This window comes from Dermochelys coriacea, chromosome 7 (genome assembly GCF_009764565.3).
Source record: "Dermochelys coriacea isolate rDerCor1 chromosome 7, rDerCor1.pri.v4, whole genome shotgun sequence".
In the NCBI taxonomy this organism is placed as follows: Eukaryota; Metazoa; Chordata; order Testudines; family Dermochelyidae; genus Dermochelys; species Dermochelys coriacea.
Genome location: NC_050074.1, coordinates 43,399,878 through 43,427,081, shown reverse-complemented (window position 1 = coordinate 43,427,081; position 27,204 = coordinate 43,399,878). Strand labels below are relative to the sequence as shown.

Here is a 27,204-nt window from a genome sequence, read left to right as displayed (position 1 = left end):
AGGGTGGTGAAACACTGGAATGCGTTACCTAGGGAGGTGGTAGAATCTCCTTCCTTAGAGGTTTTTAAGGTCAGGCTTGACAAAGCCCTGGCTAGGATGATTTAACTGGGACTTGGTCCTGCTTTGAGCAGGGGGTTGGACTAGATGACCTTCTGGGGTCCCTTCCAACCCTGATATTCTATGATTCTATGATTCTACAATGGAGGAAGATTTTAAGAAAGATGCCAAATGTAGACAAGATCCTAGATAAATACTTCAACTGAGCCCACGTCAGGAAAACTATGTTAACAACTTTCCAAGTAATAGTTCTCAATGATACCTGACACATTAGTTCCTCTCCTTGATGCTGGAAAATCAATTTCCTGGAAAGCATTCATGACAGCACTTGGAGGCACAGCAGCCGAACACAAAAAAGTTACACAAAGTAGATAAAGCGTATGTCACAAAAGAGCAACAAACAAAAGGTATCTGATTCATTTACTGTGTAGCTCTTCATAACCCCACTATGCATCATCCTTAGAAACACATCTCTACACACAGTTTTCCACACCAAGTTAAAGCACAATAAGGTACTTATTTGCAGTGTCAGGGACTACTGAATGTCTGTATGCAAGTAAGAAAACACTTACCCTTCCTTGGAATCTCCATCTGACTTATCTGTGGAGCTTGTGGAAGAGCTTAGCTCATCATCAGACAGACAATGGATTTTTTTTTTTTCCTGTTATAGATAACAAAAAAAAATTTTTTTTGTAGAATTAGGAATTTTACTGAATCAGTAGTTTGTACTATAAGCATTGATTCTTTGAAGTATGTGACAAAATAAGCTTCAACAAGCACATTTTTTACAACTTAACTTTATAAGTAAATACAAGAGGCTTTTAAGTATTAAGTCCAAGAGTCAAAACAAGCTAGTTAAAGCACATACACCATCATATACTCATTTAACTAGCATTAAACCTCACCTGTTCTGTTTCAACCTACACTGAATGCTTTGCCAAGTGTGTTACAGAGTCGTACAATTTGTGCTATGTTTAAGTCTGGGACCATGTGTAATTCTACTGGCAGGTTCATGATAGAAAGATAAAGCAGGTGTCATTTGATTTTTTAAAAATCTACAGAATCATAATTTCAGTGGTGTCAACACCTGTGACATGGTGGGGGGAATTCACCCCCTCCCACTGCACTGTCTCCCAGCCACAGGTCCTCCAGTTGGGGTAAATTTTGATAGTACACTGTTGTTGGAAATTGGTCAAGTTGGGTATTATTAAATCCCTTTCTCCCACGAATACAATGGTACCAAACTTGACAAACCTAGAACAATTATGCAGATACATATTAGAGAAAATATTTAAAATCAACATTTTTTAAAGTATACTTTAAAGACAGGCATATCAAACATGCAGCCCTCACAAAGTTAAACTGTGGCCCTTGACTGGATACTGTGTTACCAATTAATGCTCAGAACATGATACCCCCTATTAATTTTTTAAAATGTTAGATTACTATAAATGGAAGGAGCACTTCAAGTTGATTTGCTATCATTGGCAAAAAAAAGCGGCTCACTCGTATTGATCATCAGCTTTGTTTATTATGCCAGAATAGTTGTAATGAGGCATTGTTTAAGATGTCAGCGTTCAGCTAGAAATTACTGGAATGCACCCATGAATGGTATGCATACAGTTAAGTATCATTAATTACAATCCCAAAGTAATTATTACAAAATCCTTGTTTTTACTTTGGTCTTGATCATTTTTAGGCATCAACGGGGAAACAAAAAGAGTACCAACTAGCAACTGAATCTTTGGAGAGTACCACCACGGAGGATGCAGTTAAACGCTTGGTGGTGTTGCCAGTTCCCTTCTGTGCACTTAGTTCAGATGAAGGCCTAGGACACGAAAACAGAGCAAAGAAAGTCATGGTGGGGAGGAGGGGAAGAAAGGTAGATGGTGGTCATAAGACAGCATCCAAATGCTCTTTCCTGGATTTTCCTGACAACTCCAGAACATTTAAGCATGGCTGGGATGGACTTCCCCAGAAACAACCAAGCTCCATCTAAACTCATTAGGTGCTATTGCCAAGAAGGGACAATTTTAAAGCTACATGATGAGCTTATGGCAACCCATTCACATACAACAGACCAGAGCTCATTAATATCATGACAAAAATCAGTCTTCAGTGATGAGATAGCTAAAGATGTCAGTCCAATGGATACTTTGGGTCATGACTTTTCTGAAGCCTTCAAAAATAGCCAAAGAATTATCTACGGCTCCATTAATCTATGGGCTCCAATCAAGAAGAATAGACTAAAGCTGTGCTCAAATGCAAAGAAGAGAGGCAGAGTGAAGATGGCAGAGACTATTCCAGAGCTAACCACAGGGTCATTGTTTGCTCATCTCCTGGTTATGTCCAGATCTCGACATATTGTTGATTTACATGAGTGTTTGGGAAAGTACTCAAAGTACAATCGATGTTTGAATGTGACGGAACAATGCACGTGTGTCAGGTGAAAAGAAAACTAATGCACATCTTGCATAGTCTTCCTAAAACAGGACAATATGACGTCCAGTACCTTATGCCAGCAGACCCCTTTCAGTACAACAATTATAGATGGTATGGCTGAGGTACAAATTCTTGAAAAACCAGAAACTTAACACTTGCCGAGATTTGGCTGAACACTTCATTATGAGGCCAAAGAGTAAATATTAGACCTATGATGAAGTCCACTTTGTGTTAGACATATACACAGAGAAATCAATTAAAAACATTACCAGAAAGAAGTGGCTCCATGGCACTGCACCCATCCGATATCACAGTGGTTCTCAAACTATGGGTAGGGACCTCAAAGTGGGTTGTGACTCCATTTTAATGGGGTCACCAGAGCTGGCTTAGACTTGCTGGGGCCTGGGGCCAAAGCCCAAGCTCAAGGGCTTCAGCCCTGTGCAGCAGGGCTCAGGTTACAGGCCTCCTGCCTGGGGCTGAAGCCCTTGGGCTTTGGCCACCCCAGCCGGGGAAGGTGGGGCTTTGGCTTTGCCCACCTGCCCCCCGGGGTGGCGGGGCTTGGACAGGCTCAGGCTTCGATCCACCCCTGCTGGGGTGCTGTCATAATTTTTGCTGTCAGAAGGGGGTCACGGTGCAAGAAGTTTGAGAACCCCTGCAATACAAAAATAATTGACTCCATGAACATTGCCAATGTCATAATGAAGAAGCTACTGTCTCATACTCACATGGAAATATGAGTTAACCATGTACCCTGCAGGAAGAACACTCATGCGAAGAACTGCTGAAAGAATTTTATCATCATATAGTATAATGAAGCTGCTGTCTCACACTGTTCAGTGGAGTTTCTTCTTTGTTACCATAAGGAAGCTAATACTAAAATTAGCTTGCATACGATCAATGCCACGGGGAGAGGTGCTACTGAAATCTACATTTTGGCATTACAACAGATGTCCCAGTGCTCTCCGAAAGACACTACCCAAAACTTCCTCAAGATTCTGCTGGGGAACAGAATTGTTTTATATCACAAAGAGATGTGTTCCTATCACTTGGACCATTAAAAGCCACGGCATGGCAAGATTTCTGTGTCCTTTCATGATATGACACTACCAGATTTGGTTCAGCCTCCTAAGACTCTCTCCTCACTCTGAAGGTGCTTGGAACGGCTGATACAGTCACTAATGAGGTCATAAATGCACTGGAGACATTCATATGCCAAGTTTACCATTTGAAGATCAAACATTATGACACTTTCAGAGCTACATTGGTGGCTGTTTTCCAAGAAACAGACAAGAGAAAAATGCCATTGACATGGTGTGCATTTATGCCTTCTACCAAGAGGGCAAATTATCAAGCAATGGAGTGGTTCCAAGATGTTCAAGCACACCCAAACCTACATTCCCCTATTGGGCATGGATGAATCTTGGAAGATGGACTGATCACAGCAGTTCTGTGAAATACCATACAATCCTGAATCATTCAGCTAATCAAATGCTTGTGTGCAAAAACCAGATGCTCACCAACCTGCAAATGTTTGGCCAGCAGCCTGCCTTGTACAGAGATGTGCCAATGTGGCACAGAAGATATTCAGTGTGACAGTGGGTCATTGGTGCCCTAGACAGAGAGGACACTGATGACGACGACTTCAATGAATAGATGTTTTCAGTCCTACATGTCAAGGCTAACTTCCCTAAGATCAACAAAGGTCAATGTCTTTTTTAATTAAGCAACGCATTCCTGTGTTAAAGTATAATTTTAAAAAAATTGATTTTTAAATATTTTCTCAAATATCTATCTACTTAATTGTTCTAGGTTTGTCATGCTTGTTACCACTGTGTGTGTGGGAGAAAAGGCTTTTGAATGATATCCAACTCAACCCACTTCCAATGACACTGTACTATCAACATTTCCACCCATGAGAGAACCTGGACCAGGAAGCTAGGGGAGGGAGTAGAGAGTACCTCTGCCATAGTGCAAAGGGTGACACCACTGAAATTGAGGTTGTAGATTTTTACTAATCAAATGACACCTCCCGTCACAATAAAAATTGCCCCACCCGGTACTCTGGGTCAGCACCAGCATTGTATATTGCTAACCGCCTTTATGTGCATTGGAAAGTATCTTGGGAAGGGTTGAAAGTGTGTGAGTGTGGAAAAAAATTCTTTTGCAGGTTACAAAAGGCCAAAGAGGGAGAAAGAAACGGGATAATTTGATGATCCAGCCAGGCCCGAAGACAAGGAACAAAACTGCCACCCAAGGCCAGCACACACAAACAAGCTCTCTGCTGCCAAACAGCCAGAAGCCTGTATCCCAACCCCAGCCAGCCATGAGAAAAGAGAAGTGAGCCAGACAGAACTGAAGGGGCTGCAAAACTAATAAGATTGTGAAGACCAATGAATGGGAACACAACAGTCTCGCGACCCTGAAATCAGTGTGTTTTGGGGAAGCTAAGGAAGCTGCAGAAGGCCGGTTCGGACTGATACAAAGAGCACGGGGGATGGGAGTCCCTGGACAAAACGCCCCCAGAAGAACCCAGGTCTTAAAACCCTACTGAGAGCTGAAGCAAGTCGGAGATTTAGAGCAGACCCTTAACGACCTGTGCACAGGACAGAACTCTCGTCTACCCTTCCCCCTCTTCTTCTTACATTACATCCAGGCTTGGCCAACCTTGGGTTGTGCATGTGTAAGTATAAAAGCGGGTTAGGGGTTGGGCACGAATGCTTTCTTCCTCCCTGAGTGACATGGGGTGCACTCAGCACTCACTGCTTTTATTTGGTTAATAAAGCTTTAAACTTAAGTCACTTGGTATGCTCCTTCATCACCTCCCTAAAAATCCTGCGGCCTCAGCCTGATCACCTGAAGCCCCAGGCAGATTGATAACATAAATCTGTCACACTCCCTTACCTTGCCCATGGAATGAGATTTTTCTACATTACGCTCATTATGTTGGTCAAGTCTCAGTTACTAATGACTACAGTATTTTAAAGAAACATTGTTCTTAGACTACAACGTATCAGTCTTTGTAAAAAAATAAATTGTAAATTTATAACTACTTTAAAATCTATTCTTCTATTTACTCTCCAATGTCCCCAAAAATTTTCCATGGTGCTTCAAACCACTCTCCATTTGGCCCTCTCAAATTTTGTGTGTTCAATCCTGAGGACAGCATGCAAAAAACTGCACATCACTAGCATATAATAAATATAATTTATATGTACTAAAATGTCCTTGATTTGTGTGCACAGATGGGGTTTTTGCATGTAGATGTTATTTGCACACACAATAGCATGCAAAAAGACTGTCCCTGCAAATGGTTGGGGTGAGGAGAGTTACGTGAACAAACAGAAGCCACACTATGAAAAGTCTGGCACTTAAGTAGGGTATGTCTACACTACGAAATTAAGTTAAGTTGATTTTTTTAGAAAGCAATTTTTTTAGTCGATTGTGTGTGTCCCCACTAAGCGCATTAAGTCGGCGGAGTGTGTCCACAGTACCGAGGCTAGCGTCGACTTTCGGAGCGTTGCACTGTGGGTAGCTATCCCACAGTTCCCGCAGTCTCCGCCGCCCACTGGAATTCTGGGTTGAGCTCCCAATGCCTGATGGGGCAAAAACATTGTTGCGGGTGGTTTTGGGTACATGTTTGTCAGTCGCCCTGCCCTCCGGGAAAGCAACAGCAGACAATCGTTTCATGACTTTTTTCCATGCGGGCACCATACTGCTTTCAGCAGATGGTGCAGTAGGTCTGCAAACCGTTGTCATCGAACGACCGCTTCCGCTGCCACTCTGCTCTCCTGGTACTATGAGTCCACCTCACAGGTCCTCTATATGACCATCATCATCCCACTGTTTCCGCTGCCACTCTGCTCTCCTGGTGGTCTCGCAGGTCCTCTATATGACAGTTGTCATCCACTACTTCTGCTGCAACTCTGCTCGTGGTATGGCAAGACAAGAGCAGCCGATGAGCGTGCAGCCCACCCAGCTGTTGTGTCCTGGCAGCAAACGGTGCAGTAGGTCTGCAAAACTGGTCATCTAACCACCACTTCCCCTGCAACTCTGCTCTCCTGCAGACGCCATACCATGGCAAGCATGGAGCCCGCTCAGATCACCGCGGCAGTTATGAGCATTGTAAACACCTTGTGCATTATCATGCAGTATATGCAGAACCAGAACCTGCAAAAGCAGGTGAGGAGGTGACGTCAGCGCAGGGACAAGACTGAGAGGACAGGGACACAGACTTCTCTCAAAGCATGGGCCCTGGCAGTTTGGCCATCCTGGTTACAATGGGGCAGGATCATGCCATGGAATGCCGACTCTGGGCCCAGGAAACAAGCAGAGACTGGTGGGACCGCATAGTGTTGCGGGTTGGGATGAGCCTCACCTCAGTCCCTGGAAAAATCATGGAGCAGGTCCTCAAGGAATCAATTCTGAAGCACTTAGAGGAGAGGAAAGTGATCAGGAACAGTCAGCATGAATTCTCAAAGGGCAAGTCATGCCTGACTAATCTAATTGCCTTCTATGACAAGATAACTAGCTCTGTGGATGAGGGGAAAGCAGTGGACATGTTGTTTTGAGTTTAGCAAAGCTTTTGACACGGTCTCCCACAGTATTCTTGCCAGCAAGTTAAAGTAGTATGGATTGGATGAATGGACTATAAGGTGGATAGAAAGCTGGCTAGATTGTCGGGCTCAACAGGTAGTGATCAATGGCTCCATATCTAGTTGGCAGCCAGTATCAAGTGAAGTGCCCCAAGGGTCAGTTCTGGGGCCAGTTTTGTTCGATATCTTCATTAATGATCTGGAGGATGGTGTGGATTGCACCCTCAGCAAGTTTGCAGATGACACTACACTAGGAGGAAAGGTAGATATGCTGGAGGGTAGGGATAGGATACAGAGGGACCTAGACAAATTAGAGGATTGGGCCAAAAGAAATCTGATGAGGTTCAACAAGGACAAGTGCAGAGTCCTGTACTTAGGACGGAAGAATCCCATGCACCGCTACAGACTAGGGACCGAATGGCTAGGCAGCAGTTCTGCAGAAAAGGATCTAGGAGTTACAGTGGACGAGAAGCTGGATATGAATCAACAGTGTGCCGTTGTTGCCAAGGCGGCCAATGGCATTTTGGGATGTATAAGTAGGGGCGTTGCCAGCAGATAGAGGGACGTGATCATTCCCCTCTATCGACATTGGTGAGGCCTCATCTGGAGTACTGTGTCCAGTTTTAGGCCCCACACTACAAGAAGGATGTGGAAAAATTGGAAAACGTCCAGCGGAGGGCAACAAAAATGATTAGGGGGCTGGAACACATGATTTATGAGGAGAGGCTGAGGGAACTGGGATTGTTTAGTCTGCAGAAGAGAAGAATGAGGGGGGATTTGATAGCTGCTTTCAACTACCTGAAAGGGGGTTCCAAAGAGGATGGATCTAGACTGTTCTCAGTGGTAGCAGATGACAGAACAAGGAGTAATGGTCTCAAGTTTCAGTGGGGGAGGTTTAGGTTGGATATTAGGAAAAACTTTTTCACTAGGAGGGTAGTGAAACACTGGAATGCATTACCTAGGGAGATGGTGGAATCTCCTTCCTTAGAAGTTTTTAAGATCAGGCTTGACAAAGCCCTGGCTGGGATGATTTAGTTGGGGATTGGTCCTGCTTTGAGCAGGGGATTGGACTAGATGACCTCCTGAGGTCCCTTCCAACTCTGATATTCTATATGATTCTATGATTCCCAGTGGCTGTGAAAGTTTTGCATGCATAAGGGCACTTTCATGGAACTTAGTGACTTCCTTTCCCTGCCCTGAAGCGCCAGAATACCAAGATGAGAGCAGCCCTCACAGTTCACAAGCAAGTGGCGATAACCCTCTGGAAGCTTGCAACGCCAGACAGCTACCGGTCAGTTGGGAATCAATTTGGAGTGGGCAAATCTATTGTGGGGGCTGCTGTGATCCAAGCAGCCAACGCAATTACTGAGCTGCTGCTATCAAGGGTAATGACTGAGAAATGTGCAGGTTATAGTGGATGACTTTGCTGCAATGGGATTCCCTAACTGTGGTGGGGCGATAGACGGAATGCATATCCCTATCTTGGGACTGGAGCACCAAGGCAGCCAGTACATAAACTGAAAGGGGTACTTTTCAATGGTGCTGCAAGCACTGGTGGATCACAAGGGACATTTCATGGACATCAATATGGGATGGCTGAGAAAGGTACATGACGCTCGCATCTTCAGGAACTCTTGTCTGTATGAAGAGCTGCAGCAAGGGACTTATTTCCCAGACCAGAAAATAACCGTTGGGGATGTTGAAATGCCTATAGTTATCCTTGGGGACCCAGCCTACTCCTTAATGCCATGGCTCATGAACCATACACAGGCAACCTGGACAGTAGTCAGGAGCTGTTCAACTATAGGCTGAGCAAGTGAAGGATGGTGGTACAATGTGCATTTGGACGTTTAGAAGCACGCTGGCGCAGTTTACTGACTCGGTTAGACCTCAGCAAAACCAGTATTTTCATTGTTATTACTGCTTGCTGTGTGCTCCACAATATCTGAGAGTAAAGGGGAGATGTTTATGGCGGGGTGAAAAGTTGAGGAAAATCGCCTGGTCAATGATTACACACAGCCAGGCACCAGGGCCGTTAGAAAAGCACAGCAGGGCACGCTGCACATCAGAGAAGCTTTGAAAGCCAGTTTCATGGCTGACCAGGCTACGGTGTGACAGTTCTGTTTGTTTCTGCTTGATGAAAACCCGCCCCCTTGGTTCACTCTGCTTCCCTGTAAGCCAACCGCCCCCCCACCCCCGATCACCACTTGCAGAGACAAAGTCATTGTTGTTTCAAATTCACGCATTCTTTATTAATTTGTAACACAAATAGGGGGATAACTGCCAAGGTAGCCTGGGAGGGATAGGGAAGGAGGGAAGGACAAGGCCACACTGCACTTCAAAATTTATTGAATGCCAGCCTTCTGTTGCTTGGGTAGTCCTCTGGGGTGGAGTGGTTGGGTGCCCGGAGCACCCCCCCCCCAACCCCATGTTCTTGGGCATCTGGGTGAGGAGGCTATGGAACTTGAGGAGGAGGGCGGTTGATTACACAGGGGCTGCAGTGGCGGTTTGTGCCTTTCCTGCACCTCAACCATATGCTGGAGCATATCAGTTTGATCCTCCAGTAGCCTCAGCATTGCATCATGCCTCCTCTCATCACGCTGCCGCCACCTCTCCTGTTGTTCCAGCCATCTATCCTCTAGCGCGTTCCTCCAGTCCTCACGTTCATTTTGTGCTTTCCTGGACTCTGACACTGTCTGCCTCCATGCATTCTGTTGGGCTTTTTCAGTGCAGGAGGACTGCATGAGGTCAGAGAACATTTCATCATGAGTGCGTTTTTTTCGCCTTCTTATCTGTGCTAGCCTCTGGGACTGAGATGCTAGCAGCAGTGTTGAAACATTTGCAGCTGTGGGAGGAAAAAAAGGAAAGTAAAATTGAAAAAAAGACACACTGGCCATTTAAAAGGAGGGGCTGATGTTTTTGGGTCAACGTGCAGCACAAACCCAACTAACCTCTCCCCATACATCCCTAATTCTCTGGGATGATCGCTTCACCTCCCCCCCACCGCATGGCTAACAGCAGGCATGATTTCTTTTCAGCCACAGGCAAACAGCCCAGCAGGAACGGCCACCTCTGAATGTCCCCTTAATAAAATTCCCCTATTTCAACCAGGTGACCATGAATGATATCACTTCCCTGAGGATAACAGAGAAATAAAGAACAGATGTTGCTTGAATGCCAGGAAACACCAGGACCACATGCTGCCATGCTCTCTTATGCAATGGATTCCAGACTATGTGCTACTGGGCTAGCATGGTAAAGTGTCCTACCATGGAGGATGCAATAAAGCTGCCCTCCCCAGAAACCTTCTGCAAAGGCTTTGGGAGTACCTCCAGGAGAACTTCATTGATGTCCCTGGAGGATTTCCGCTCCATCCCCAGACATGTTAACAGACTTTTCCAGTAGCTGTACTGGCCGTGAATGCATCCCAAGTCTTCAGGGCAAAAAATCATTAAACACGCTTGCTTTTAAACCATGTATTATATTTACAAAGGTACACTCACCAGAGGTGACTTCTCCGCCTTCAAGGTCCAGGAGCCTGGGTTGGGAGGGTATTGGCTCCACGGTGATAAACAGTTCCTGGCTGTCGGGGAGAATGGTTTCTCCACTTGCCTGGTGTGTGCTATCTTCCTCGTCCCCCAAATCCTCATCCCTGTTGTGCGAGACTCCTTTGCAGGAGTCCACGTATAAGTGTGGGGTAGTTGTAGGGGCACCCCCTAGAATTGCATGCAGCTCATCATAGAAGCAGTGTGTCTGCGGTTCTGATCCTGAGCAGGCGTTTGCCTCTGTGGTTTTTTGGTAGGCTTGCCTGAGCTCCTTAAGTTTCATGTGGTACTGCTGCACGTCCCTGTTATAGCCTCTGTCCTTCATGCCCTTGGAGATTTTTTCTAATATTTTGGAATTTCGTCTTTTCGAATGGAATTCTGATAGCACGGATACATCTCCTCATACACCAATCAGATCCAGTACCTCCAGTTCAGTCCATGCTGGAGCTCTTTTGCAATTCTAGGACTGCATGGTCACCTCTGCTGATGAGATCTGCACGGCCACCTGTGCTGATCAGTTTGCCACAGTGGCCAAACAGGCAACGAAATTCAAAAGTTTGCAGGGCTTTTCCTGTCTCTCTGGCCAGTGCATCCGAGTTGAGAGTGCTGTCCAGAGCGGTCACAATGGAGCAATGTCTAATTGCGTCCACACTACCCCAAATTCGACCCTGCGATGTCGATTTCAGCACTAATCCCCTCGTCGGGGAAGAGTACAGAAATCAATTTTAAGAGCACATTAAGCCACACAATGAATCCATTTTTGTCGAATGGGTGCAGGGTTAAATCGATCTAACGCTGCTAAATTTGACCTAAACTCGTAGTGTAGGCCAGGGCTAAGATGGACCTCTTTCAAGTCCATATTTAGAAGTGTGCCTTTAAAGAAACTTCTACTTTGCGTACTAAAATACATTTATGATCTTACTAAAGATATATATGAATTATACAATGAAGATGTTAATGAAAATCAATCATTTCCATTGTAAAGTTTTGAGAATTTGATTTAACAATTACTACTTTTGTCAGCACATAACTTTATGCATTAGCCAATAGGACTACAAATTGAAAAGTAAAGTAATCTTCAAACCCCAGTAGACAAACAGTATTAAGTATTCCAAGTAACCAACTGGCCTGAAACTAATTGTTGGGGGATTTGATTTTCAGTGTGCCCACTCAAATGGCAGTTCTCATATATTTATTAGTTCTCTTCACTTGTGTATTTTTTTTTCTTTTCATAGCATCAGTTCCATAACATTTGTTTTAAGCAAATTTAGCAGATAAGCCAATCAGACTACATGAATGAACAAACCTCAGGGTATTTTGAAACTCACAACAAGTGAAATTATTTATCCACAGTCAAAGCATAGCTCAGGAAGTGGCAGGGTGAGCTATCCACCCAGTAAACCATAACTATACTTCAGAGAGGCTAACTGACTCATTCAATTCTTTACTTCTGCTGAATGAACTGACCTGAATTAGAAACTGATCTTACCAAATATAAAAGTGAGTTAAAAGTTGAGTTATTGGTGTTTATTGTACCCAATGTCTTTTGCAGCAACAGCTTCAGAATAGCCATGCATTCTTATTGGCCAGGAGGTTCCTCTACAGCATGTTATATTTTGTAATACAAGGGTTTTTTTGTTTACTTTTCAACTCAAATTTAATCTGCATTTAAATATTTCAAAAGCAGATGACCCCAGTTTACCTGAGAAATACTGGGATCTGACGAGGACTGAGTAACTTTAATAAGATTTTCCACAAGTGATTTTGCTTCAACTACCGCACTATGTGATGCTCGTCTTGCCGCAGGCACTAGAAGGATGACATAAGAACATAAGAACAGCCATACTGGGTCAGACCAAAGGTCCATCAAGCCCAGTATCCTGTCCTTTGACAGTGGCCAATGGCAGGTGCCCCAAAGGGAATGAACAGACAGGTTATCATCAAGTGATCCATGCCCTATAACCAAATCCCAGCTTCTGGCAAACAGAGGCTAGGGACACCATTCCTGCCCATCCTGGCTAATAGTCATTGATGGACCTATCTAGCTTCCTTTTGAACCCTGTTATAGTATTGGCCTTCACAACACCCTCTGGCAAGGAGTTCCAGAGGTTGACAGTGCGTTTCATGAAAAAATACTTTGTTTTAAACCTACTACCTATTAATTTCATTTGGTGGCCCCTTGTTCTTGTAATATGAGAAGGAGTAAACAACACTTGTCTATAACACTCATGATTTTACAGACCTCTATCATATCTCCCCTTAGGCGCCCCTTTTCCAAGCTGAAAAGTCCCAGTCTTATTAATCTCTCCTCATATGAAAGCCATTCTATATCCCTAATCATTTTTCTTGCCCTTTTCTGTACCTTTTCTAGTTCTAATAGCTCTTGGAGATGGGGCGACCACATCTACACACAGTATTCAAGGTGTGGGCGTACCATGGATTTATATAGAGGCAATATATTTTCTGTCTTATTATCTATCCCTTTCTTCAGGAAACATTCTGTTCGCATTTTTGACTGCCCCTGCATGTTGAGTGGATGATTTCAGAAATCCCCACGATGACGCCAAGATCTCTTTCTTGAGTGGTAAGAGCTAATTTAGACCCCATCATTGTATATGTATAGTAAGGATTATGTTTTCCAGTGGGCATTACTTTGCATTTATCAACATGAAATTTCATCTGCCATTTTGTTGCCCAGTCACATTTTTACAACATTTATTTTGAGTATGTACAAGGGAGAAACAGAAGCCTGGCAGGTGTAGGTGAATGCTCTGCTAATTCCCCACACTGCTCTACATTAAGGACCCTTAATTCTGGCTTTCACTATCCCTTGCTATTCCATTCCTGACCTGGGTCTCTCCACAAAGCTTTGCCAATGCACTTAAATGATGACATTCATCACCACCTTCCATTCCAGTCTTGGGAATCTCAAGCGGACTGCTCCTAATACCAGTAGTATGGTAACTTTGTGATGGTGACATGAACAAGACCAAACTCATTTTTCCTCCACTAATTCTGACTCTGAACTTTTTAATCTTGTTTTACAAACTGGGCACTGGTGACAGTAAAGCATTTTAGCGTCCTCCAAACATACTACCAGTGTCAGACAAACTAGCCAACAAAAACACTGAGGATTCTAGCTGAAAAGTGCATTTCTTGTGGAAACGTCACATCACCACCATTAGAACCACTGAATGAGCATTACAAAAATAAAAGTTGTGTTAAATAAAAACTCCTATTAACATCAAAGCTACATTTCAACTGTATCTTTTTTGAGGAAGTTAATACTAAAGACCAGATTGCAAATTAGTGTTTCCATAGAGAAGCCATCCCACTGCATCAGTTGAAGAGTTAGCATTAAAAAAAAAAAAAAAGTTACCAGAAGAAAACATCTTTTCTTGTGATTGTTTTAGCCTCCTCCTCTCTCTTGCCGACAACGGTCTACCCTTTAAATAAATCAAAATAATATTAATAGTGGCAGTCATGGTGGTTTTTTATTTTGTCATATTTGAAAAGAAAACTTTTGTCCAAATGCACCTAGAAAAGATGGCTACTAACTAAAGTTTTCAGGCAGTTCAGCATGCATTGTATTCAATTTTTTCCATGGTGATCTTGATCAACAAACCTAATTCCTGGAGGAAAGGAGCCTCCAGCCTCCTTATTTCAATTAAGAGAAAGAGCTGGCTTTCTTTCTTCCTACCTGATCAATCAGATGCAAGACAGAAATTTAATCACAGAGGATAGCTTCTGTACATTTCTTTTCCCCACCCCACATGCTTTTGGAGTAAACTACTCAGAAGAAATAGTAAGAAAATGACAAAAATATATCTGAACATAAAGTTTTCAGAACAAACCTCTGAAATTGCTCTCTCACTATTTTTAGAGCTATTTACAGACTCTGTGACTTTAGTGCCAGGCTGATCTGCAGAGCTGTAAGTTGTCTTCATATTCACATCAGGAAGAGAAGGTAAGGGCCACGGAGCAACTTCTCTGAGCTTAGAGAGAATTAGAAAATGATTACAGTCTCATTTCCTCTCTTTCAATAAATTAAAATGCTTTGAAATCTAGAACTGCAAACACCAAACTAGCAACCCAGGACTGGGAGTCAGGACTTTTCGGTCCTATTCACAATTCTACCATTGCCTTATTGTCACACACAAACAACCCCCCCCCCCCCCACACACACACACACTTTTCCCTAACTTCCGTATACTCCCTCTGTCTACATTTAGCTAACATCTTCACAACAAAACCCCACGCAAAAAAAAATCATGGAACTAAAATGACATTTGAAGCTCACCACACTGTTCACTATGCTTGTATGTCATACCCTTTTCCCCCCAATCCTTTGTCTGTCTATTTACACTGTCAGCTCTCTCTGGGGATAGGGATTGTCTCCAACTATATGTTCCATACAGTGCCAACCACAATAAGGATCTAGTCTTGGCTGGGGGTCTCTAGGTACTACTGTAATAAAATAAATAATAATGTCATATAATCTTTCTGGGCTTTAATTTGCTCATGTCCCCTAGAAGGATTAGAATTTTGTACCTCCGAGTGTTGAGAGGCCTACTGATCATAGAGTGCTTTGAAATCCTTGGGCAAAAAGCACCCTCAAAAGTATATTTCCAAGGCCCGCAGAGTTACCCATTTTGTTATAAATGCAATTCTATGGATGTGTATGAAATGAGATTATACACTGACTGGAGATGGTTCAACTAGTGGAAAGGATCCACAAACTGTTACAATCTTTTTGTAGGCTGGGAAGAAAACTAAGATAGTAGTACACTGTCATTTTATAAAAATACATTTTTATCTGCACCTTCTCTGAACAGACTTCATCTAGCTCCCTTTTCTTCTGCCATCGCTGCCGTGAGAGAGAAGGTTCATAGAAAGAGCTATGAGGCTGTAAGTGAGAAGTGACTTTTTCCTGAACATCTGGATTTCCACCAGAGGCTTCATCCTAAAAAGTAAAAATATTTTTCTAGCAAGAACAAAGACAATTAAGGTTTGAGCCCCAGCCTTTGTCTTATACAGAAGCAGTGCTGCAGGGATACTAGGGCTTCCAACTGCTTTGGCACCCCAAAAGCCTGATCAGAAGTGCCCCACTTTGAAACGTAACATTTGTTCAGCTTTGTTCTTTCTATAAACCATCTAGTTCAACCTTCTACCGAGCACATTTAAGAGTTAAATAATTACCTGGTCATCATTTTGCTTTTGGTCCTTTGAGACAGGCTGCAGGAGTTTCAAAGTGTCATCTCCTTCACCTGTGACAACAGCAGCAAACTGCTTAGAATCCACAATTTCAGTTCTAGAACCTTGCTTTGAGTTTTGTTGTAGTCTGTCTTCCTTAGTCTGTGGGCCATTAGATGTTATTTTAGATTCTACTTCACTAGGAATGCTTAAGCACCTTGCTTTGTTATCCTGTAGTAAGTGATCACTTTTAGAGTTCCTCCTTTCAGACAGTAAAATATCAATATCCACTTTGCTAATTGTTGCTATGGAAACTCCTGTGCTGCTGTTCTCATTCTTGTTTGCATTTTTTTCAGGTTCAGCTGCTGGTTTCTCTGAGGGATGAATTTCAAAAGTTTTATCTTTGATTAAATGTTTTTCTTCATTCTGTAATTAAAAAAAAGCAGAAATGGAATTATCCTCTGACGAATATTTTAGAAGCTCAAAGAAGTCACTTGCATACCAGACAGTATATAAAGTGATAATGAAACAAAATCATAATCAAGTACTATTTGGAAGCATCGATAAGGGGTATAACAAAGACTCTCATAAGCTATAAAGTCTGATGAGAAGTTTGGGACTTCAGATGTCAACACAGCCTATTCCATAAACAATGCACCCACTTTGCCCCTATGACCACAAGTGATAAACAGAGTCCTCCTAGTAACTCTCCAGAATTAAACCACATGTTTAAGGCTTCAATATTAAAAACTAACACCGACTGGCAAACAGTGCAGAAAATGAACAGTGGACAAGTGATTAATCTTTGTGACTTGATCTATTTGGACTACTGTAAAGTATTCACCTCTGGTAACAAGCAATTTTCCTCGAACATATAATCATTTTCCAGTCACAAGCTGCAGCAAATATTTTCACTGTCAACATTTGCCTGTCCTTAAACATATGCATTTCCGTTAGTCCAGTGACATCAGGTATTCTGCTGGGTATACAGTGTCACAGCATTCACATGACTGTGCCACGTGCAAAAGTTTATGCAACTGTATGGTTAAATAAAATCCACATAACAGCTTCATAGAATAAGGATTAGGTATAATGTTTCATGAGTATTTTTCAGTAAAGACCAGTGCAATTAGTTTTACTGATCCATGGCTATTTTCTTAGCTCCAACTGTAGATGGATACAGCTCCTTTCCCCCTTTGTATGTTTTTTACACAGTTTTCTGAATACAAATATATTAGGAAATCACAAAGCATTTCAAAATATATTTTTATATCATGTCACACAAATATTAAAAAAAAAACAACGTATGTATCCGTCGTATGTAACAACAATGTATCCGTCGGAAAAAAGTAACTTACGGCACTCTCTCTCCTGGCTTGCTCAAAGGGATGTTTTTTGGATGTGATGTTTCCATTATTAGATCGAGTCTTCACTGAGATCACAGAAGCAGCACTTCTGGGTGTAGAATCAGATATTTTCTTATGATTTTTGGCTGTTTTTCTTTAAAGAAAATGGCAACAACAAAAAAAGGACAAAGACTAAGTTGTTTGTGGTTTAGACTACTGAGGGCTCTGGGCTGGAGCCGAGGGGTTCGGAGAGTGGGATGGGGCTCCAGGCTGAGCCTGGGGCAGGGGTGCGGGAGGAGGCTCAGGGTACAGTCTCTGGGAGGGGGCTCAGGGCAGGGTTTTCTGGGTGCAGGAGGGAGTTCGGGGTGTGGGCTCCCGCAGGACAGCACTTACCTCAGTCGGCTCCTGGATGGCAGTGCAGCAGGGCTAAGGCAGGCTCCCTGCCTGCCCCAGCCCCATGCCGCTCCCAGAAGTGACCAGCACACCCCTGCAGCCCTTGGGTGGGAAGGGCAGGGGTCCCCGTGCGCTGTTCCTGCCCGCAAGCATCACCCCCGCAGCTCCCATTGTCTGCGGTTCTCCATTCCAAGCCAATGGGAGTTGTAGGGGAGATGCTTGCAGGCTGGAGCAGCTCATGGAGACCCTTGCCCCCACCCCTTGCCCCGGCTGCTTCCAGCAGTGGCACGGGGCTGGGGCAGGCAGGGAGCCTACCTTAGCCCCGCTGTGCTGCCGGACTTTCAGCAGCCGTATATCGCAATAGACTGTCGGAGGCTCCAGGATTGACCAATTGATCGCGATCTACTGGTTGGTGACCAGTTGTATAGTCATTTTCAGCTGTGCAAAGTTAGAATGTTAGTAGTACTTTGCACTGATTTGGTAGTAATTTATATCCACTTTGCATAGGTGTAAGTGACTGCACAGCGTACAACCAAGACAATAAGGCTCATCCATTTGGGGAAATAAATATTTGACAATTAAGTTTATTGCCAATAGGTCTCAAAAACTGGGAGTAATGAAGTGGTTAACCAAATCTGATGACAAAATTTTATATTCAACTTTTTTTTGCTGAACATCAAGTTAAAAACATGCAAACAGCAAAAGGAACTTGTCTTTTGGTGATTTCAAATATGATGAAGTGACCTTAACACAGACTGATAAGGAAACGCAAGTGACTATATATATTTCCTATCCATATTTCAGATTTGTCATCAGTCTTTATCTCACTTTTCTATTTGGTGCAAGCATCGATCACAGATTTACCATAGAACTTGGAATTTGCACAGAATTTATTAACCAGAGGATTTGTAATTTTCTCAAATGTCACAGAATGGTTTCTAATTTTTGCCACTATCTCCTCTCAACTTGTGAGCTCACTCTGGTCTGTGTATGCTGGAATGGTCAGCAGGAGAAAAGCAGTCCTGCTTTTGTTTTATTTAAATATGGGATACATGATCAGGGATAAACGCAGTGACTGGGGAGAGTGCGTCTCTCATTATTCAACATCCTCCCTCCCATAATCCAAGCTTTTTTCCTCCCCCTCTCATTGTCTGGCACTGAACAAAGACCAGCCGCCACAAGTCTCGCATGTCCCAATCTGAAAGCTACTTTCCCCTCTTCTTAAGCGACCATGATGCTCTTCCTCCAGCCAGAAAGAAGAGTAAAGAGACCCTTCAGAACAGACCCTATGGATGTGTCTATACTGCAGTTAAAAACCCACTGCTGACCCATCTCAGCTGACTTGGGTTCGTGGGGCATGGGGTACAGGGCTGTCATATTGCCTTGTGTATGTCTGGGCTCAGGCTGGAGCCCAAGCTCTGGGACCCTGTGAGGGGGAGGATCCCAGAGCCCAGGCTCCAGCCTGAGCCCAAAGTCTACACCAAAATTCTACAGTCCCGTGCAGCCCAATGAGGTCAAGTCAGCTGACATGGGCCTGCTGCAGATGTTGAATTGCCGTGTAGACATACCCTAATTCTACTCTGTGCATTGGTGGAAAGGTAGTGCTCATGCAGCTATCTTCCTTTCATCTGACAGTCCAAGTGTATCACAGCTACAAGAGACTTCAACCTTATTAGTGCTAAGAGTCTCAAGATTACTCCCCAAACCAGGTCTTCTCCATTGCTTCAGCCAAGCTACCTTCGATTTTTAATTTTATCAAATTGAGGATTACAGTGGGATTCTCCGGTTGACAATAAAAAAAAAAAAAAAACCAAACAGCACACAACCTCTGATTTTCTAAATAAGATTGTTAAATCGGGGAACAATTTGGCACATCACTTTAAAAAATTCTGTATGCCCACAATACTTTGCCCCTTGATAGCACTTGCCTTTTGAGGATCCAATTGCTTTAAAATATGAATTAATCCTTACAACTTTTCTGTTAAGTAGGTCAATATCACCATGACCATTTTACAAATGGGGACAGGTTTATCAACTTGCCTAAGGAGCCTCAGTTCCAGAGCTATGAAGAAAACCTGGAGTGTCCCATACACTAATGAGTAATCTATCCTGCCATCTTTCACAAGTTATAATAAATTAAAAGTCAACAGTGGACATGAACCAAACTATATGGCATGTTTTTCCCAAATAATGGATACATTGAGAATAAGGTGTTTAGTTTTTCTATAAAAACAAACACTGATTCATAGCATTTATTACTAAATGCTCCTAATTAGGGCAGCCAAATACAACTTCTAACATTTAATCAGGTAAGATTTTTCTGTCTGGCTGGTTTCAAATACTCGAAGTGGACAAACAATAGGAGGATTTACTTTAAGGTAATATGCAATCCGAAACTTAAATCCCACTTTCCTTCTACATAGGCCTAATGTAACTAATTTCCATCTTCTTAGTTGTCTCCTGTTATAGTTCTCAAATAATTCCTTCCCTCAACAATCTCAAAAGATCCTTTCTGTCCCATACCCTGCAGTTAAACACAGCAAAACTAAGTTCAAACATCCTGCTCCGAAATCTGGGACAAATTGTAACACAATGATTACAACATTACGCTCAACAATCTGTTATGCAAACCAATAGTTTTATAGAGAACTATTAATAAAATAAATATATCTTACGCCTTTGTGGCTTCCAAAAACAGAGAGATTTGATGCTTGATGTATGGTTGCCTTAGTATGCTTTTCACATTGGGTCTTTCTTCAGGCTTTTTGCTAAGCATAGTTCTTATTAGTTCTGCCAGTTGTGGACTATAATCCTTTGGCATCGGTGGCAGCTGTAATTGTATTGAAAGGATACATTTGATTATGGGAATGAATGGATGGATTGCTAATTTTCATAATAGGAAGCTAATTGTTTTGACGACAACATCAATGTACAGCAAACAAAAACCATTAACACATTCGCCTGCAGGAATTGTTGCATTATTTGAGCATTAGGGCTCTGATTCAGCTAGGTACTTAAACACATCCCTAATGTTAAGTATAGTAGTCCCACTAAAAGAAAAGGAGTACTTGTGGCACCTTGGAGACTAACAAATTTATTTGAGCATAAGCTTTCATGAGCTACAGCTCACTTCATCGGATGCATTCAGTCATCTGATGAAGTGAGCTGTAGCTCACGAAAGCTTATGCTCAAATAAATTTGTTAGTCTCCAAGGTGCCACAAGTACTCCTTTTCTTTTTGTGAATACAGACTAACATGGCTGCTACTCTGAAACCAGTCATTACTTTTGATTGAAAACAGTTATCTCAAGTTCCAGACACAAGATTGGACTACAGGTCTGAATATACAAATTTTGCATTTAAAAACCATGATTCAGTATCCACACCAGAAGGATCTTCATACTGTAGCATATTTCCAGAATGTTTTCACTGAACCAAAAACAACTTTAGATCAGTTTTTACCTTTCCTTCAATAATTCGATAAACTAAAGAGTTCATGTCTTTAGCGTTGAAGGCATGTTTCAGCGTGGCCATTTCATAAACACAACAGCCCAAAGCCCAAACATCAGACTGAAAAGAAAACCAGAAAAATCAGCATAAGCGCTTCTGATGCAATACTGAAAATTTACTTTTAAAAAGTAGATAATATGTTCCTGAATAGCCCATTAGGAACAGAATGTTATGCTGAGTTGGCAGCCACTATAGTTAAGAGCACTACCAAATTCCATTATAAACTTTTGGTAGCGGCCTCAGGTAACAAAACTGGTTTGTATTGAGCATGGCCACGTTTACTCTGAAGGGTAAGGAGAATTTTTCTGCAAAGCGTGAAGAAAGTCAGTCAGTCTGTTTTTGAGTTACAGATCATTAAAAAATTATCCCGATTTCAAATATTGGCTTGTCTCTAACATTTCTTTGAGTTTCTTTAGCTCCAAAGAATTCTGAAACTAATTCTTTCTTCGGACTTCCCATACAATTACATCTCACTGAAATCTCAGGCATAAACTATCTGCAAATAATATAGATTGCAATTAAGCAAAGTTATGTCCATAATGTTTAAGTCCCAATCCTGTACTGTGAACTATACATGCAGATTACTGCGCCAATGTAGAACTCCAGACTTTCAATGGAGCTCCAAGCAGTGTAGCAGTACACCAACATGAATCATGAGCTTCATAATGCAGGTGAGGGAGAGAAAACATTTTAACCACTGGTGGCCAAATGCAGCTTGGAGAAAATTGGAAGTCTTTCTATATTTATAGCAACAAAGTTTTTCCTTAGTTCATGGTTTTGGTACTTGTGGCCAACAGCTGCGATTTAATTAACGGAGGGGCATTCTCGTGTTTTTTTAAATACGTAATGCAATATTTCACATGTATGTTTATTTAAAAGCTATGCATATATTTAAATATTGATCTACCTTCCCTTACACATTTATCTCCATACTCGTAAATGCTTATTAGGTTTTTTTGGTTTGTTTTCTTATTACATATATAATAGCAATTTTAAAGATAAAGCCTGTCACAATTATCTGAGGCTTTATATGCCAGTGTCATACCATACAACAAAGGTTTTTCCTTTGTACTGGAATTCTAACTTACACTGATACAGTCGTTGACAAAACCTGGTCCTAACAAATTAACACAAGTTGACAATTCACAAAGAAAAACTAAATTCCTTTAAAATAACTTTTTATGATTAATTTTTTCCCGTTGGCAATAGTAAAAAAGGCAGCAAAAGTTAATCAGCAGTCCCCAAAAAGTGCTTTTTATATAGAGGCATTACTTTCATAACACACAAGATTGTAGTGCTCCATGGTTAATAGGCAAAGTCAACAAAATAACTCGCATTACTCTTCTAGATAATTTATAAACTTCTCAGAGTTTAAGGCTCCCTTAAATCAACTAACATAATTGGGGCCAATATTTGCATCAATATACTTTACCTTGTAGTTGTAAGGTTTGTTGGAGAACAATTCAGGACTCATATAATAAGGTGTGCCAATGAGAGTACTGGCCATATCATACTGATTTTCTAACACTCTAGCTATTCCCAGATCTCCCACTTTGATTATATTTGTCCTTGTCAGGAAAACATTTTGAGTTTTGAGATCTCTGTGTAGAATGTGTTTTTCATGTAAATACTGAAAAATAAAGAATTTCAAGCAAGTTAAACAGTTAATTTGTTCTTTTCCTCTGACCAGAGTCAAAAAAGTACAAATGCAACAAAACTACACATCACTATACAAGAGATAAATTACAGTTATCACACTAATCTGTTCATGTTAACATATGTATATACAAAATTCGTTATTTCTTTAGTTTAATGTACCTATATAGACACAAAACATGCAAAATTGAGGCTGAAGTTCAGTGCTTAACTCACTCTCCACTGTGTCTTCATATTGCAATTGATTTCAGATCCAATCTTGCAATCCCAGTAAGGAATTTTGTCTGAATTAAGGACTTTCAGAAGTCAGTGGGAATTTTGCCTGAGTAAGAACTGCAGGATTAGGCCTATGATGAACAAGATCAGATGCTGTTGTGGACATTTGCATTCCTAGCCACAACAAACACACACAGGAATGGCCCGATATTCGGTCTTCCAATAGTAGCCAATGCCAGATGCTTCAAAAGGGAATGACAAGAAGAGGGCAACCATCAAGTGTTCCACCCTGTCACCTAGTCCCAGCACCTGGCAGTCAAAGGCTTAGGGATATCCAGAGCATGGGCTGCATTCTGGACCATCTTGGCTAATAGCCATTGCTGGACATATCCTCCATGAACTTATCCAACTCTTTTTTGAATCCAATTACAGTTTTTGCTTTCACAACATCCCCTGATGACAAGTTCCACTGGCAAGTTAAAAATAGAATTTTCAATCCAACACCCTAGTTTCCTCACTATTGTCTTTAAAACAAACCTTTATTACTGTAATGAATTTTTTGTGATTTGATTCCTTTTCATTTTTAAAATGTAACAGACTGAAGCAGCTTCCAGTAGAAATTAGGAGTTAATGGTCTGGAAATTTTCACTTAAAATATAATTACAGGAGCAAAATACTCTGCAAGTAGTAAGATTTTTTGTGCAAACGCTTCTTGGTTAAAATTAGTTTTTAAGGTGTTATCAATAAGTTTCAGCACAGAGAAAATTTGTATAATTGAGTTGCAAACCCATGGAAACAGAGAGTTACAAACAACAGAAACAGCCCCTTAATTAGAACAAGACTTGCTTATATTCAGAACTTTATAGTTATGGGCTACAATTACAATTAACTGCCAACCATCATGTCACATTGTCTACAATACTGAAATGATGGAGGTAAAGTATACAACAGCAACTCTTTTTCTACATGGCTACCTTAGGTTGACATTGATAATCTGTAAGCAAAGTTCACACACCAAAACTAAAATTAAGGGTTTTTTTAATGGAAAGCAAGCAAAAACAGACCCATTTCTTTTAAAACAAAGAGGTTATATGTTAAAGTATATTAATACCTGCAAAGCCATGGCAATCTGGACAAACCATTCCACCACCTGATTCTCTGGCAAAGGTTTGCCTTTCTGCTCTTTAAGTTTATGATACAGGTCCCCTCCTTCACAGAAGCCCATGACAATATATAACAGGCCATCTTCCGCCTCCCAGGACTCCCTATAGGTAACTATGTTGGGGTGTTTCAGCTGAGACAACAACTGGGCTTCTTGTTCTGCTGCTTTCCTCTCTCGGCTGGATGCATGTTTAAGGTTTAGCTTTTTGATGACATACTGGGAGGGGAGAGGAAAAAAAAAAAAAAGATTTGTTATGAAAACATACAACCTACTATGGAAACACTGGCAAATTCTAAAAATCTATAAAACAATGTTTTTAAATACAGAGTTACATTTAACAGTGTCCATGTTGTTGTAAGAATGGAACAAATATGGCTTCCCCTCACAAACATACAAAACTGAAATTTAAGAACTTTACATATATTATAATTTTAAATCTAAATGCCACCATTTGTATTCTCTTCAGGTAGGTATTTAACTGGTATCCTTGCCATTTGCCTTCTTGACCATCCCTAACGTCTATCCTAGTGCTCATCGGCAATAGTTATCATGCCATGTGCAAATTAGAGGGCTAGTAAATAAGGTATTGAAAATTTTGAAGGAGAGTAAAAATTGATCACATCTTCCCTTTTGCTCTTTCCTATAATAGAAGAACAAGACAAAGAAATTAAAAGCACATGCAGTTAAAACAAAATGTAATAATACTTTGTTTCACCGAGCGGTGACCTTGGACAACTTAGCATGTAGTGTTGTGCAAAGAGATCAAAAGTCTAAATCAGCCTGTTACATAAAATTGCCTTTAAAATTTGCTTACTTTCATAAGCAAACTATGGTACAAACTGGACTGTTTACATTAAAAAGAACTGCGATAAGGGGCTCAAGGCTCCTGCTAAAGTCAATGGTTAGCAAGACAATGAACTGAAAGATTCTACAAGTGAAGGGAAATGTTTGTAGCAGGAGTAACTGCAATGTATTCCGATTGCTTAATTTTAATAGGATGGGGATGCTGGATACGAACACAAACCAACCACTCCCCTTAGAGCGCAGGGGGATGGGAAGGGGAAATCAGACTTCCCCGTATCCTGGCCCTACTGCTCACACCATTCTCTAAAGGCCAGGGTGCGGGTGAGGGGGGTGTAAAATCAGGACATCGCTCCCCCAGATCGCCCCACAGAACAGGGAGAGAAACAGACTCCGCTTCCCCAGAACCCCCACTCCTCTCACCAGGCTCCGGGACTGAGGCGCGGGTCAGACCCGCCGCGGGCCCCGGGTCTGAAAGGGGAGGTCGGAGCCCTCCCGCGGCCAGCTTCCCGGTTACCTGTCTGTTGTCCTGCCGGTGCCGCACCAGGCTCACCTCCCCGTAGCTGCCCTTGCCCACGGCCCGCAGGAAGAAGTAGGCGGCCAGGGGCATCCTCCCGACCTCCGTCGGCCCCCTCCCCCCCCAGCGCTCGGGGCCCGGAGCCGCTCAGCTGCCCGGGCGCCTTACGAACGTTACTGCTGCTGCCATAGAGATCCACATGGGCCTCCCTCGACCATAGGGGGGAAAAAAAAATCGCAAGTAGACACAAGCCCGCCTTCCTCTCTATGGTACAACCCTTCGCGTCACTGCTATGGCCATCTTGGATGTGGGCAACCTCCCTCAGTCACCTAAGCAGCCATTACAGATGTGGGCGTCCTCCCCGGCGGCCATCTTGGCTATAGGGTTCCTGCTAACCTAGGCAGCCATCTTGGAATTTGAAAATTAATGCCCCCAGTATTGGTGCTAGCAGCTAGTCTCTCCAGAGGGGGCCTGCTGATGTAGCCCATACCACAGGTCTCCTGCCCAAATGAGAAGCTGCTCTGATTGTCTTCTGGCCTGGAGCCAACACTCTTCATCTGAGTGGCACAAATGGAGAGCAGCAGCATGTGCCTCCCTACACACCCTCTCAGGGCAGCTGATTGATCCAGAGACAGCAGGCCCGGCCTGCACCACTCCATCACAAACCAAGCAGTGCGAAAAACCTAGGTGTGGCCCACCTAGAAGACAGGTCTCAGCATGCACCACTCCACCTCAGGCCTACACTGATGCAGTCCATTTAGGGGACAGGTCCCAGCATGCAATGGTCCACTTCAAGCTCACAGCAGTGCAGTCCATGTAGGGGACAGGTCCCACCTGCAGCATACCACCTCAGTCCCAGCAGGGCTGCAGCCTACCTAGGAGATGTATGTCAGGTACCAGCTAGATCTGCCTCATGTGGGAAATTGGAAACCTGTGGTTTCCATCATAGCTACTCCCCTCTCTCGCGGCCAAGGTTCTTTCATAAGGCAAAACACAACCCTACAGAACCAAAACCTCCTTTCTGTTCAGTGTCCCTTTCACAGCTGCAGCACTGAAAGGCTTGGGGCTTTGGAGAGATATTTAAAGTTGAGATTTTTTCCTCTTACAAAATACCTAAACTAACCACAATGTTACAGTTCACTATTTTCATGATAGGAGTGTAAATTTTCAATCATAAACCTGACTATTCACACACACAGGTATGTGCTTAAGTATTTTTAGGATTAGGATCTAAAAAGTCAGTAAATTCTTAAAAAGAAAAAGAGTACTTGTGGCATCCGATGAAGTGAGCTGTAGCTCACGAAAGCTTATGCTCACATAAATTTGTTAGTCTCTAAGGTGCCACAAGTACTCCTTTTCTTTTTGCGAATACAGACTAACACGGCTGCTACTCTGAAACCAGTAAATTCTTAGTTACACCAGCTTTATCTCAGGATCCGTACATCTCTAATCACTCATCACCTATGCTGGAGAATGCTCCTTATTGCCACATCTATTTGCCTGATTTACATCAAATTATATTTAAATAATTCCTGATCCACCAACCTGCCACTTCTGGCATTGGATAAAGCTATAGGTGTCTCCAGCTCATGAGAGAGTAAACAGCAGAAGGGCAGGAGCATGGAAGAAAGTTTTCTAAGCCATGGAGGGGTAAGTACTTAAATTTTTTTTATTAAAGCTTATATATTATTTATATTATATAAAAATACACAGGTTAAGAAATGAGTGTCTGTACATCTGGGTATAGTTACTACAATGGGGTTTGGACTTGCATG

The 27,204-nt window shown here is 42.3% G+C and overlaps 1 protein-coding gene across 5 annotated transcripts in view; it reads right to left on the bottom strand.

Moving 5' to 3' along the window:
• NEK4 (NIMA related kinase 4) overlaps positions 1-25,837 on the bottom strand; it is a 39,407-nt gene extending 13,570 nt beyond the window's left edge. The window contains exons 1-12 of one of the 5 annotated variants that reach the window (XR_006282553.1): positions 25,430-25,835; positions 24,061-24,327; positions 22,510-22,707; positions 21,030-21,137; positions 20,244-20,398; positions 17,188-17,329; positions 15,836-16,255; positions 15,459-15,599; positions 14,491-14,631; positions 14,016-14,082; positions 12,339-12,445; positions 630-718 (exon numbers count right to left, since the gene is read on the bottom strand). Coding sequence is in view for 4 of the 5 variants with exons in the window: in XM_038409586.2 (XP_038265514.1) it covers positions 630-718; positions 12,339-12,445; positions 14,016-14,082; positions 14,491-14,631; positions 15,459-15,599; positions 15,836-16,255; positions 17,188-17,329; positions 20,244-20,398; positions 21,030-21,137; positions 22,510-22,707; positions 24,061-24,327; positions 25,430-25,522 (1,928 nt within the window). In the remaining variant the exon portion in view is untranslated. Of the gene's footprint in view, positions 1-629; positions 719-12,338; positions 12,446-14,015; positions 14,083-14,490; positions 14,632-15,458; positions 15,600-15,835; positions 16,256-17,187; positions 17,330-20,243; positions 20,399-21,029; positions 21,138-22,509; positions 22,708-24,060; positions 24,328-25,429 lie in introns of all 5 variants that reach the window. The other 4 variants (XM_038409586.2, XM_038409588.2, XM_043518237.1 and 1 more) reach the window with 4 other exon arrangements.
• Positions 25,838-27,204: the final 1,367 nt, after the last annotated feature.